Source organism: Hyalella azteca, unplaced genomic scaffold, assembly GCF_000764305.2.
Source record: "Hyalella azteca isolate HAZT.00-mixed unplaced genomic scaffold, Hazt_2.0.2 contig3780, whole genome shotgun sequence".
In the NCBI taxonomy this organism is placed as follows: domain Eukaryota; kingdom Metazoa; phylum Arthropoda; class Malacostraca; order Amphipoda; family Hyalellidae; genus Hyalella; species Hyalella azteca.
This window is the reverse complement of record NW_025934016.1, coordinates 224713-238737: the sequence shown is the minus strand read 5'-3', so window position 1 is coordinate 238737 and position 14025 is coordinate 224713. Positions and strand designations below refer to the sequence as shown.

The window sequence follows — 14025 nt, the reverse complement described above, 5'->3', positions numbered from 1 at the left end:
TAGCTCATAAACAAGCCTAGCGCCAACGCCTACCATATAAGGTAATAACTAAACTCAGCTCACACTCAAGAAGCTGTAGGTAACTGAATCATCTCCCCACACCAACTTTAAGCAACACCTACCTCACTCCACAGCCTGCTGAATCAAATAGTCAAGTGTCAACAGGTCCTACTTCACAGAATTTTACCCCATACTATCACTTCTTACACACGCCGTAAGCCTAAAGGCCGGTCCACACGCTCAGTTTTCACGACGATTTGTCTGCGCAGTTTTCAGTCGGAATGAAATCGTTGCAATTTTTAGAGCGTCCACACGGTGCCGACTTATCTGAGTAGTTTGCTCAGTTTTACGCGATCTCGCCGCCATGGAGACGTCTCGGACAAATTTTACGACCGGTCTCCCCAAATTCGGTGAACATGGAATATCTCCCAAAGTAATGAACGTAGCTCGGTAAAACTTGGTACACGTATTCTTTAGGACTTAACGGTGATGTTTAGCTCGTGAACATTTTTGGAATTTCACCTTCATTCGTGAGTTATATGACGATACGTGCCGAAATTTGCAGTGAGTATGACATTTCTTCTTAACTACTGTACAGATTTGAACGAAACTTTGAATATAGAAACCTAACCTCCCACGGCCATGTTTAGCTCGTGATAATTTTTTACATTAGATAAAGCCTTATAACTCGCAAACGAAGGCAAAATCGAAAAAAATTGTCACGTGCTAAACATCACCGTTAAGTCCTAATGAATACGTGTACCAAGTTTTATCGAGCTACGTTCATTACTTTGGGAGATATTCCATGCTCATCGAATTTGGGGAGACCGGCCGCGAGTCAGGCCGTAAATTTATCCTAGACGTGCCATGGAGAAGGCAGTATTTTGATCAATTTTTGCATTGTTCCTTGTTAAAAAGAGATTGGATCATTTAGGGAATGCGAGGAATCAAAATGTAAGAGAGATGGCTTGTAGATGTCTTTTCTCCAGGTCCAGATGGAATCGATTTTTTTATTCATTCCCAATTATTTACGGTAAATGCTCCTCAACTTATTTTACTGCTGTTTCTCTGTTTGCGCTTTCATCGATTTCTTTGAATTTTTCTACTAAGCCATCGTATGTCTCCACTTTTTTTGTCCCTGTTACTATAGTCCTTGAATTTTACTCGCCAAATGCAAGAAAAACTTTCGTATAGAAGAGCAAAATTCCCGAGAACATTACCGAAAGTCCGCCTTTGTCGCCAGACAAGTTGCAACTGGGCATAAATCGAATCGAGAAACTGTGCTACCGTCCACACGTTCCGACTTATCTGCGCAGTTAATCGAAATGCTCTGGAGCTCAGATTTCGATGGAACTGCGCAGTTTTCCCGCCGGCTCCAAAACTGCGCAGTTTTCCCGTCCACACGCAACGTTTTATCTGCAACGATTAGAACTGCGCAGACAAATCGTTTTGTAAAACTGAGCGTGTGCGACCGGGCTTTACTGGCCGCAGACTACGCCGGATCGCCGTAAACCTGCTCTGCTATTTGCAGGACTGGCGTAATCCCGCCGCACTCCACGGGCAGAAGCGCAACCGCCGTCCCTAAAACGCCATGTCCCAGCTCCCCATCTTCGCAGCCATAAGGCTTTCTTCAATTGCTGATCAGTTGTGCGCCAGGTTAGGTTAGGTCCCTCCATCGCGCCAGGCGCATTACTGATCGGGCAACGAGAAAAGCCTTCTGCTGATGCGAAGGGGGAGAGCCGGGGCACGGCGTTATAGGGACGGCGGTTTGCGCTTCTGCCTGTGGAATAGAGCGCGATGAAGCAGTGGCTGTGGCGTAACGGCGTTGTTATGTGGGGCGCTTATTTCAAGAGTCGCGAAGACTCCAGGCTGTGTTTAATACAAGCACGCAACAGTTTGGCAATTTGCCCACGGCTGTTGCTTCGGCGGCTTGATGTTATCTGGCTGATTGATTCATTTTCAAGAAAGGAAATGGCTTTAGGCACTTAATCACACAGGCTAATATGCCCTCTAGCGTGATTACGAGCGGAAAGGGATAGATATTGGATTGTGGGCAAGGGCTATGCAGGGGTTTATACTGCGTCCCGGCTGATTCGACACATGGGAAAGATAAGGACGAGTATATGGCGGACATCATAATCACTGCAAGGCTCCGGCGCGCTCCGTCCAGATGGTGTAAAAATTTTTCGCGTATTGGCAGACGCTGCTAAGCCCATGGTTGAATTAATACAAGGTTAACCCACGAGCAGCTGCTCCTTGCGGATGTCGTTTGTTGTTCCGACTGTGACGTCACCGTGGGCCCAAAATGCAAATACTGTCGTGAAAGACGTTGTTTTTGTATCGTCTTTGAGATCAATTAAAAAAAATTGCCCTCCTCAAAATCCTTATAGAAAGTTCCAGTAACTTCTGCTAGTCTGTCTCTAAGCATATAGGGCTTATAGTGCATTTCTATCGTGTATAAAAAATAAATTGGATACTAACAAACAAGGCCGACCGACTTGCTGAGAGGCCGTAATGAGTGCCTGTCCGATCATTCAGAAGATGACCGAAATAAATGAAGCTCGCTCTTCAACGACTCTTGCTTTAGTCAAGCGAGTTGATTTCTAATTATCTCTAATTAATTATTTCAGTTTTAATCTGATACTTCTCAATTTATTTACGATGTTGTGCATGTTTCAGTGAGACTGAGTATCAGATCCTTGTATTTGATGCGACACTGGCGCCTAGGCTACTAAAGCAGCAGGTAAGGCTAATGGCATGCCTACAGATTAAATCAAAATACTGTTTTGTGTTTATGTTAGGGGCTAAGAAAGTGAGGAAAATTAGGTACCAGGTTATGTAGCATTACTTAGGTAATAAAATTATTGGGACGCAGTATTGACCCCTGCATAGCCCTTGCCAATAATTCAATATCTATTCCTTTCCGCTCGTAATCACGCTAGAGGGCATATTAGCCTGTGTGATTTAGTGCCTAAAGCCATAGGTGCCATTTCTTTTCCTGGAAATGAATCAATCAGCCAGATAACATCAAGCCGCCAAAGCAACAGCCGTGGGCAAATAGCCAAACTGTTGCGTGCTTGTATTAAACACAGCCTGGAGCCTTCGCAACTTTTGAAAATAAGCGCCCGACATAACACAACAGCGCCGTCACGTCACAGCCACTGCTTCATCGTGCTCTACTCCACAGGCAGAAGCGCAAACCGCCGTCCCTATTACGCCATGCTTCGGCTCTCCCCCTTCGCAGCCCGCAGAAGGCTTTTCTCGTTGCCCGATCAGTAATGCGCCTGGCGCGATGGAGGGACCCAACCTCTGGCGTACAACTAATCTGCAATTGAAGAAAGCCTTAGGGCTGCGAAGGGGGAGAGCCGGAGCATGGCGTTATCGGGACGGCGGTTTGCGCTTCTGCACGTGGAGTGCGGCGGGATTACGTCAGTCCTGCAGATAGCAGAGCAGGTTTACGGTGATCCGGCGTGGTCTGCGGCCAGTAAGGCTTACGGCGTGTGTAAGAAGTGATAGTATGAGGTAAAATTCTGTGAAGTAGGACCTGTTGACAATTGACTATTTGATTCAGCAGGCTGAGGAGTGAGGTAGGTGTTGCTTAAAGTTGGTGTGGGGAGATGAATCAGTTACCTACAGCTTCTTGAGTGTGAGCTGAGTTTAGTTATTGCATTATAGGGTAGGCGTTGGCGCTAGGGCTTGTTTATGAGGTAAATTTGTGGTGTAGGGCTGCGCTCCCAAATTATTTATGAATGATGATGATATAATTGATGTCAAAGAAAAATAATCATCATAGTTGGATATTACTATTAGAATATTTGTGCATTCTGGGGATTAATGCCTCAAGGTGAAATTTGGCAAGGGACCCTAAGGGGGAAGGGGTTATATACAAACATGGGCTATGTGCACATATCACATTTGATTTAAAAATGTGCAATTAAATTTTATTTTATATTTAGCTAACATTTTGTACCTGATTGGCATTAATAATAATAATAATAGCGGTTTCAGCGTTATTAAGCCGTAGGCCTGTCGCCGATTCTTAACATCGCAGAACATTCACAGCATTTTGCGGTCGCGAACTCGCAACTCACTGCTACAATTCTGCTATGCTTAACCGCTCGGCCTCCTTGCCGATTCTGACCAGAAACTGGCGCACAGAGCTGGGATCGAACCCGCGCCTCTCTGCGCCAATATCTTGGTACTCTGAACTTTAACCACTGGGCCACCCTGCCCACCACTGGGCCACCCTGCCCCCTGGGCATTGACTGATCATGCTACTAGGCTGGATCAATGATCATCAATCTTGAATATATGAACTCACATTACCAGAATTATACCCTAATTATTTGGTGGCTATCTATATTGAGTAATTCCCATTTCTAATTATAATGAATATCATTCTTTGGTCTGAACACTCTGATGAAACTTATTCATGAATCACATTTAAAATATCTGCATGCTGCATCATTTAAGAATACATAAGACTGTATTCATATAATACACACCATTGGCTGAAGACAAAGGAAAGGGTACGCAGCCGTGCACCACTAAATTTGTGCACCAATCAGCCTTGAAAGGAACGCCTAGCATATTTCCGGATTACCACCAATCAGACGCAGATTAGGCCATCCGTCGGTAACTAGCCCGTGAAATCATCTTGCTTTAAATATTAGGAGCTTTACGCCACCACATTTTCAAGCGAATAGCCCAGAGAGTAATGGGTATGCACCACTGAACGTTGCATCGAATCATTACTTCATACACTGACTTTTGCTCGAACTGTAACTTGCGGAAAACGGACTGCGACCATCCAGCCCAGGTCGCCAATGGAACTGCATGCATCCTGCAGCGCACCACCAGACCGTCACTTCTAGCTCAACATCCGGGGTTAGGTTTCAGAAAACATAGTTCTGTTCCAAACTCTATCGTCGCTAGATTCGCTAAATTGCGTAACTTTTGGCTCAAAGCTTCTGGGGTTAGGTTCCAGATAGCAAAGTTCTGTTCCAAAATTTATCGTCGTACGACGCGTGGCCGTTCGACCGCGGGCTGATTCGACACACGGGACAGATACGGACGGATCCGGCGCGCTCCGTCCGGGTGGTGTAAAATTTTTTCGCGTGTTGACAGACGACGCTGGGCCATACGACGCCAGGCTTATTTTCCTGTGGGCTGATTGATCTAATTCAATGGATGTGATCTGTCTGGGGGCGTGCGGCTGATAATGTTACAGTTAAGATGAGATGTAGGCTACGTTCTTCAGGGCAGGGATCATGATAGTCCATTCGAAGCACGGCAGTGGTGGTCTCCGACAGGCGTCCCAAGACAAAAATGATGTGCTCTAAAGCACAAACTGTATGACTTCATCTCAGTTGAATTAAATCTCATCAAGTAAACTCGTGTCATGATAAGCAATCGCGCCTCTGAAAATAAGTCTTTCGTTTTCTAGGCTGATTTATAAATGAAAGACCCATTTCGTATTGAAATTGAGAAATTGTCAGATGCAAGATGTTAATAGTACAAAATACAGGAGATGGGGTTATAACCGCACGCGATTGTTTAAAAATATTTACCTTGCTTATTAAATTTACGTTTCCTATTAACCGTAGGACACACAATAAATAAAACGAATGAAACTTGTAACAAGTTCAGTAGAGCTTGACTCTAACGCCTACAATAACCGAATCGACCAGCATACTGAACAATGTAAACGCGGGTACGCAGCCGTGCACCACCAAAATTGTGCACCAATCAACCTTGAAAGAAACGCCTAGTATATTTCCGGATGACCACCAATCAGCCGCGGTAGGTAGGTAACCAGCCCGTGACTGCCCGTGACATCATCTTGCTTTAAATATTAGGAGCTTTACGCCACCACATTCTGAAGCGAATTGCCCAGAGAGAAGTGGTTATGCACCACTGAACGTTGCATCGAATCATCACTTCATACCCTGGTTTTAGCTCGAACTGTAACTTGCGGACAACGGACTGTGACCATTGACCAACCAGCCCAGGTCGCCAGTGGAACTGCATGCATCCTGCCGTGCACCACCAGACCGTCATTTTTAGCTCACAACATTGGGGTTACGTTTCAGAAAGCCTAGTTCTGTTCCAAAATCTATCGTCCTTCGACGAGCGACTTCCACAGCTTCGCTAAATTACGTAAGTTTTAGCTCACAGCATTTGAGGTTAGGTTACAGATAGCATAGTTCTGTTCAAAAATTTATCGTCGTACGACGCGTGGCCGTTCGACCGCAGGCTGATTCGACACACTGGACAGATACGGTCGGCTTCGGCGCGCTCCGTCCGGGTAGTGTAAATTTTTTTTTCGCGTATTGGCAGACGACGCTGGAGCCATACGACGTCAGTCTTATTTCCTGTGGGCTTGTTGGTCTAATAATCTAATTCAATGGATGTGATCTATCTGGTGGCGTGCGGCTGATAATGTTACAGTCAAGAAGTGTTGTAGGCTACGTTCTTCAGAGAAGGTATCATGATAGTCCATTCGAAGCAAGGCAGTGGTGGTCTCCTACAGGCGTCTCGTAAACATAAGAAAGTAAAACTCCAACAGCTGAGTAAAGGTGCCAAGTACTAATTTTAATGTCAGAAGATTGAAGTCAGAAGTATGAAGTAATATATGATATTGTATCTCAATCTTATTTTATTAAAGTCTAAATAGTTTCAATTTTTTTTCTACCTTTTTTACCAGGCTCAATAGAGAAATTTATTGTAATCACCTATGGTAGAGTAACAAATTGTATTTAATTTCCGTGAAAATATTAGCAGAATCGCTTTATGAATTATGGATCTCTTAGAAGTCTTAGATTGTTTTTATACAATTAATATAAATGAGTTCACCCGAGATATTTATGCAGAATTGAAAATCAACTCGCAGAATGAAAAAATATACTAGTTGGAAACCTTCCACAGCTGTCTGCACACAAAGACGGAATTTCATGCTAACAGAATTCGTTTATACCAACATATAAATACGCTTTATAAAACTTTCACATAGTCTTGAAATCTGTTTTTCTACCTAGAGCAGACTGGGATAAAATTTTACAAACTTGGGAGAAAATTTTACATTTTAAATGCAAATGAGCCTTTTTAGGCTATACGACTTAATCAGTGATCACTCTGTACTTGTCCGGTCTGTTTGTTCTGTCGCTCATCGTTACGATGGCAACTACAGTAAGACTTCTCCGGGCTGTTCGAAGATTAGGTGCGTGTTATCAGTCAGCCTCGCCCGCTGCAACTAGAGCAATCATCACTAATCGCTATTATAATCTATCTCATCTGAGAGAATTGAATACAAGTACAATAATGGCCTCCGGGTTTATCGGGTCGAACTCTGGTCTTCTGTTCCGTCAGGTGAGATATTTGGAAAAATACGTACCACCGGGCGGCGGGCGCCACAGTTTGCGATCGATGGTTATACTTTCTAATGAGTTTAAAATTTATTATCAGAAAGTGTTGTTTCGGTTGGCTACTGCCAAAATAGGGACAAGGAAGTAAGTAACAGCTATTTCTGCTATATGCTATTTGTCACTTGTCAGAATCAGTAAACACTAAACTAGCTAATAAGAGATAATTATGTATTAAAATTGTCCAACCGATGTCTGAATCAGTCTGATAATGTCAATGTGCCATTTCTGCCTTACTTATGGAAGTAGGGATGAGTGTTTTATTGAGTGATGACTGATGACCACTATTACACTACACTTCCATATCATTGGAAAAATATTTGGTAGATATTATTTAGGAGATATGGGCTTGGGAATAATGGAGTAAAAATTTATGTATATATATATACAATAATAACAATATATGATAGTTTCATTATTTGAAAAAGTGAAATTCTCTAAGCACATGTTCATGTTTCCTTTTCTATGACATAAAATTTCAGCTTTTTGATGGGGATAGCTGCACCTACACTTATCTGCTGGCAGATACTGCTACAAAAGAAGCCCTCTTGATTGACCCTGTGATTGAATTGGCTCAGAGAGATGCTACTCTCATCAAGCAGCTGCAATTGAATCTCAAATATGTCGGTGAGTACTGAGTAGTGGTTACTAAAAGTAACACTATACGTATTAGGTGACATCAAAACTTGAATTTTCTACTTGGTAAGTTGGTAACTTGGTACTGATATGAGTTACAGCTCCAATCATGATTGGTCCAATGTGACATTTTTAATATATTTGGAATCTTGCAGAATAATCATTTACTTGTGTTACCAATTAGATAGGAGGTTTTTCATCTATCAGGAATCTTACTGCTCTAAAAATAATTGAAAAGAAGGTAGATATTTTTTACAATTGCTGGCATCATCTGTCCACTTCTTGATTTTTGGTAATGAATATTTAGATGTAACGTTAAATATTTAATTGACTTATCATTGCTCAAAGTATTGAATTTAGCATGAACAAATTCTACTTTATTGCAATCATAGTATGTAGGGGCAAATGAAGGAAATTGTTAATTTGATCCTAAATTTTCAAAATGGTTTTGAAGATTGGGTCAACCAATACCATGACATCCTTTACCAGCCTCTGCCACCAGGCTTACAAATAATTAAGTCTTTATTCTTAGATAGGTGTATCATGATGGAAGTCATAAGGTTGAAAAACTAAAGAGAAAAGCTAATGGGATTTGAAGCCATAGAAATGATGGTTTGCTAAGCTTTAAATTTTACCAATGAATGTGGCTGTGGCCTGTGGTAGAGTTTAAAGTAGTTAAATGTTTTCATGTTCAAGTAATTTAATAATGTACACTAGAAAAATGATTTTTACACTCATTAGTAACTCATTAATGTGAACAACTAAGAGAAAGACCTAAGGCTAATGATATATAAAGATATTAGTGGCATAAGTGGCCTCTCAAATAATCAATTTCTCTTTACTTACAGTCAACACTCACGTGCATGCAGACCACATCACCGGCTCAGGTATGCTGAAGAAGCTTGTGCCAGGCTGCGTGTCTGTTCTATCTGAGGCTTCTGGCGGAGATGCTGATCTTAAAGTCAATCCTGGCGATGTAATCAAAGTGGGGGCTGTGCAGCTGGAAGTGCGTGCCACTCCCGGTCACACTGCAGGTGAACATTACTGGAATTCTGGTACTACTCAAATTACTGCACCCTAAAAAAGTCAGGCATGCTGTTTTGTGAATTAATTCCAAGCTGTGAAAATGTATTTGGATATCAAGATTTGGGAAAAAGCTGTTATTTTTATTTGTATGTAACAGGTTTCAGTTCTGGTTTGCTTCATGAATGATCTTGTCAGGCTGCGTAACGTTTGTGGACCACGCCCACGGCATGGCGTTCACAGGTGATGCGCTGCTCATTGGTGGCTGTGGCAGGACTGACTTCCAGGAAGGAAACCCCGAGACCCTCTACAAGGCTGTACACTCTCAGATCCTGACCCTGCCTGACCATTATCTCCTCTACCCTGCCCATGACTACCAAGGTTTTTGTTTAGGTTTAGTTCCTCCAGATCCACAAGGCTGTGAGGGTTATTCCTTAGGATGTCGTTCAATTACTGTGAGATTTTTTATGCGTCTGCCTACTAAAATGTTTTTTTTAGTTTCATTAATTACAAAATTTTTTATGAAAATTTTTACTGCATTCCTTCTCGTATGTACATATGATACCCACTATTGCCCAGACACCACAAGACTGGCCATAGCTGAGGCTCTCATCAAGCATGAGTCTCCAGCTATTAATTTGCAAACTACCGGATTTGTCAGGACGTTAAATTGTTCTCGTAATTCAAGCTTTGATTCCAATCTGTATCCATAATACCCTATGTTTGTACAATATTGTCATTTCAAAATTTCAAATTCAAGTGTTGCAAAACTCATCCTCTACTTGATAATGAATGAAGTTGCATTCGAAACGTCGTAAAATTATAATTATAATAAAATGTCCCTTGGAAACCTTATATTTGACTTATAAATTCCTATCAAGAGCCTAATTTGCCAAATAGAGAAAAACAATAAGAAAATTATTGTCAATAAGAAATTCTCTCTGGTCTTCAATGAAACTTGCATTAAAGAAAAACTTCTGCCAAACTACAACAATGTATATACATTTATAGTACGTATATTAATTCAGTTCTGCGTCTCTCGGTGTTTGATATATATACCCGAATTATATATAAGAGGTTAAGAAATAGGGACGTCCCTCTTGAATCGTCGAGTGATTATAGGAAGGTGGGGGCAGCGAACCATATATATAATATATGGTTCGATTGAAGACCAGAGCATTCTTTTTATTACCAACTTTCTTATTGTTTTTTTTTTCAATAAGCCAATATTTTCAAACATACAACATTCATTATCAAGCAGGTGAAGGGTTTTGCAACACCTGAAACTGAACTCTTAGAAAAATGGCAGTAGTACAAATCAAGGGTATTGTTGTTAAATACAGGTTGAAATCCAAGCTTAAAATTACTCTGAAAATAATTTCAGGTTCCTGCCAAATCCTGTAGTTTGGTGGTGGATGGCTGACGACTCGCTCTTGATTATGAAGGCCTCAGCTATTGCGAGTATTTTCACCCATTTTCAGAGTAATTTTTAGCTTAGATTTCAAACGGTATCCACAATACTCTTGATTTGTACTACTATCATTTCCAAAAGTTCATTTTCAAGTGTTGCAAAACCCTTCACCTGCTTGATAATGAATATTGTATATTTGAAACGTCCCACTCTATTAAAATGTCATTTGGTAACCTGCTTTTCGATCTCCTGGGGGCCAAGAAGAAATTTTGTTTGTTTAATTGAAAAAAGAAACAAGAAGATTGTTAATAAAAACCATGCTGAATGCATAAGAGGAAAGCTTCTGCAGAATTACACTAATACATATTGTATTAAGTGTTAGAATTTTCTTTCATAAACACGTTCGATTAATGAACTTGGTGGATTTTGAAACACAAGTATTTTCTTGTGTTTCAGTATGAAAATCTGCCACCTAATACTAGAGTACCTATATTTCTTTTTACTGAAACATTTAGTTTGTTTATTTAAAGACTTTATGGATTAGATTAGATTGAACGTGTTTTCATTTGTTCATAGAATAATTCTATTTTTTTTAATTTATATCAGCTTAACTATTTTCATATCAGCTCTAATTATTTTTAATTTTTTTTTTACTGGTTTCACATCGTCAATGTTTGTTTTAAGTGTCTTTCATCATGTCTTCAAAAACTTTTTATGTTATCGTTTCAGGAACCTTTATCATTTGATCTTTTCCTTTCTCGGTGTGGATATTTCTTGATACAAACTTGTTTCCATTACAGGGCTCACTGTTACTTCTGTCAAGGAGGAGAAGGAGTACAACCCCCGGCTCACCAAAAGTCTCACTGAATTCGTGGAGATAATGAACAACTTGGGGCTGCCATACCCGGACAAAATAGGTAGGTTAGCCACGGTTTCCGAGAAGTCTCGTCTCTTGAGTATTATTAGTATTAATTCGTCCTACTAATACCTAATTTGCAATATTTTGATGCAGATTATTTCATTATAAGTAATAGTAGTTGCATACACACTTTATTTATATGCTTTCAAATTGATGTTTTTAATGGCTGCAAATTGTCAATGTATTTTACATTTTCTTCATGTAAATTTATTGCAGATGTTTCCCTGCCTGCAAACAAAGTGTGTGGTCTCTACAATCTGCCCGATGATCTTGCGGCCGAGCTGCAAAAAGCATCATAGACTTTACGCCATGCCATTCAAGCCAGGCAGATTTTCTTCTATCAGTTCTTTGCTTTCGGTTCTCTGACTTTCATGTGTGTTGCTTTTTTTATGTTGGGAAACAGGGTGAACGTGCGTGGTTTCAATGTAATTAAATATCTACCTGTTCTATGCCATTAATATCTTAGCCCAAGTTACCGTCAATATTTTTATTACTTGAGAAAAATATATCACACTGCACGAATTAGACGATCAAGTCAGGCAAGCTTTAATGTTTTGTACATGATTCACCTCAGCTGATGTATTGTTAACTATATGCCTGGAACAAGTGTGATAATGTAGTCTAGATTTACTTTAATTATCTTTCAACATTTATTCAACGTGATACATTATGATGAAATGGTCTGTTACCATTTAAGAGTTCAGCACGCATGGCCTATTAAGTGCCTTACTGTCCAGCAATACATAAAAGTTTTCTTCGTGGTCTTCATCGAATTTTATTACGAGAATTTATCCGTAGTACTAGGATTTATTCACATGGCTATGGGGATTATTTACGTTACCTATCCATGTATATCGTATTAGACTCGTATCAGAGGATTATTTAAGAGTCCCGTGGACTCGACATCAACGCGCTCAGCCGCGATAGTCGCTATGGAGTTTTTTTTAACTATTTAGAACTGCAGTAACTCCCCTCATAAATAAGATACAAGTCTGAAATTTGGAATGCTGTCCTGGCTAATTATTTTCAATACGCAGACATTAAAATAAATTATGTAAATTTTTTATATCAACTGTTATCAGGGAGGATAAAATTATGCACCCCAATGTTCGTAAAGCGTGTGACTTTTCTAGCATTTTCTCGATATACGTCTGTTTAACTATTTATTCTCCATTGATCACTACCCCAAACATTTCTTAATTATTATTCTAGTATTAGATATATGCTTTCAAAGCCCAAAGGTAGGTGAAACTTCCGTAGATTAAAGCACGACCAGACCTCTGATTGTTATACTCTTCTGCAGGCGCAGGCTATAAATCTTCACTTCAAGGTAAACATGCATTCTTCTCTCCCAGCCCACTTCGCAGTCTTGTCTATGAACGTCATGGTCGTTTATGAGCGTAATTATGTTCTTAAATATGGAGAGAATGAATGCAAAAACATCACAATTTAGTATAAAGTTGTCCATTTGCTACCACATGAATAATTATTTTGATGCACATCTTTGAATTGAATGAGCTAGAGTATAGCATATTAAATTCTATACGTTCAGGATTCTATGTAATCGTTGGAATATTCCATTCGATGTGGAAATTATCCATGTCAGATATTTATTGAATATGGTTAAGAAATGTTCTTCATTTCATGTCGTTCTATTCCTGTAAAAATTTTTTCAAGGATAAAAAGAAGTCCGTAACAATGCATTGAACACCGCTTCATAAAATGTCATTATAATATCAGACCATGCCCACTGAATTACTCTCATACTGAATATCTGATTTCAATTATTATCGCCATGATTGTAAAAATGCTGATTTCTATGATAATAAATTTCTATTATTATAATAAATTATATTTCTATTATAATAAAAAATAAGGCTTATTTTCTCGACGTGTTACCGATGCTTAATTGTAAACTTACTTGTACCCAGAATCCTTGTATTACAATAAGCTGCACCAGACCTTTCACTGCCCTCCATTCCAGTATTTACATTTCGATTACGACCAGTACATGCTAGCGGTTGCCCGCTACACCGACATTCCAATTATATATAATCACTCGGCGGTTCAAGAGGGACGTCCCAATTCCTCACCCTCTTCCTTCAAGCCCCTCCCCAAGTGCTCGAGAGGGGGTGATTTTAAAGGTCCGAGACGTTTGAATAACAGCCTTCTGTTGTTAGTTCATCAGTTGCGACACTGGTTGCTCGGAGAAAAAAACAGATACCCTTATACAGTGGGGGGAAATAAATATTCGTACACTTGAAAAATCGTATTTTAATGTATGTAAGTACACAAACTGAACAGGAGAAGTGATTTATATTATGTATAGAGGCGCATTGTATTCAAAAAGAGCATCAATAGAAATTAAATCTCAATGCAACAAAAATTAATGCAACATGTTAACTTCTTCGGGTGAAAAAAGTATTCGTACAAAACCATAAATCCGCATTATTTTAATTTAATACTTGGTTGAATACCCTTTATTCAGCTCAACAGATACCAGTCTATTTCTATACGTCTCGACCAATGATTTGCAGATGCTGACTGGTATTTTATACCATTCTTTTTGGCACACCACCTTAAGATTCTCAATGTTTGTTAGGGACCTTTTCTTA

At 39.9% G+C, this 14025-nt stretch overlaps 1 protein-coding gene across 4 annotated transcripts; it reads left to right on the top strand.

Moving 5' to 3' along the window:
* The first annotated feature begins 6917 nt into the window (after nucleotides 1-6917).
* On the top strand, nucleotides 6918-13234 carry LOC108676556 (persulfide dioxygenase ETHE1, mitochondrial). 4 transcript variants are annotated; one of them, XM_018164645.2, is made up of 7 exons: nucleotides 6918-7368; nucleotides 7904-8048; nucleotides 8906-9091; nucleotides 9279-9461; nucleotides 11292-11408; nucleotides 11627-11735; nucleotides 12714-13234. In XM_018164645.2, the coding sequence occupies exons 1-6, from the start codon at nucleotides 7177-7179 to the stop codon at nucleotides 11707-11709; spliced, it is 906 nt and encodes a 301-aa protein (XP_018020134.1). In that variant the 5' UTR covers nucleotides 6918-7176; the 3' UTR covers nucleotides 11710-11735; nucleotides 12714-13234. The 4 variants fall into 4 exon arrangements, 3 of the variants coding, with proteins under 3 accessions (XP_018020134.1, XP_047735725.1, XP_018020133.1); XR_001931182.2 differs by having other exon boundaries at nucleotides 6919-7368; nucleotides 11627-11783; XM_047879769.1 differs by lacking the exon at nucleotides 12714-13234 and having other exon boundaries at nucleotides 9324-9461; nucleotides 11627-12397.
* Nucleotides 13235-14025: the final 791 nt, after the last annotated feature.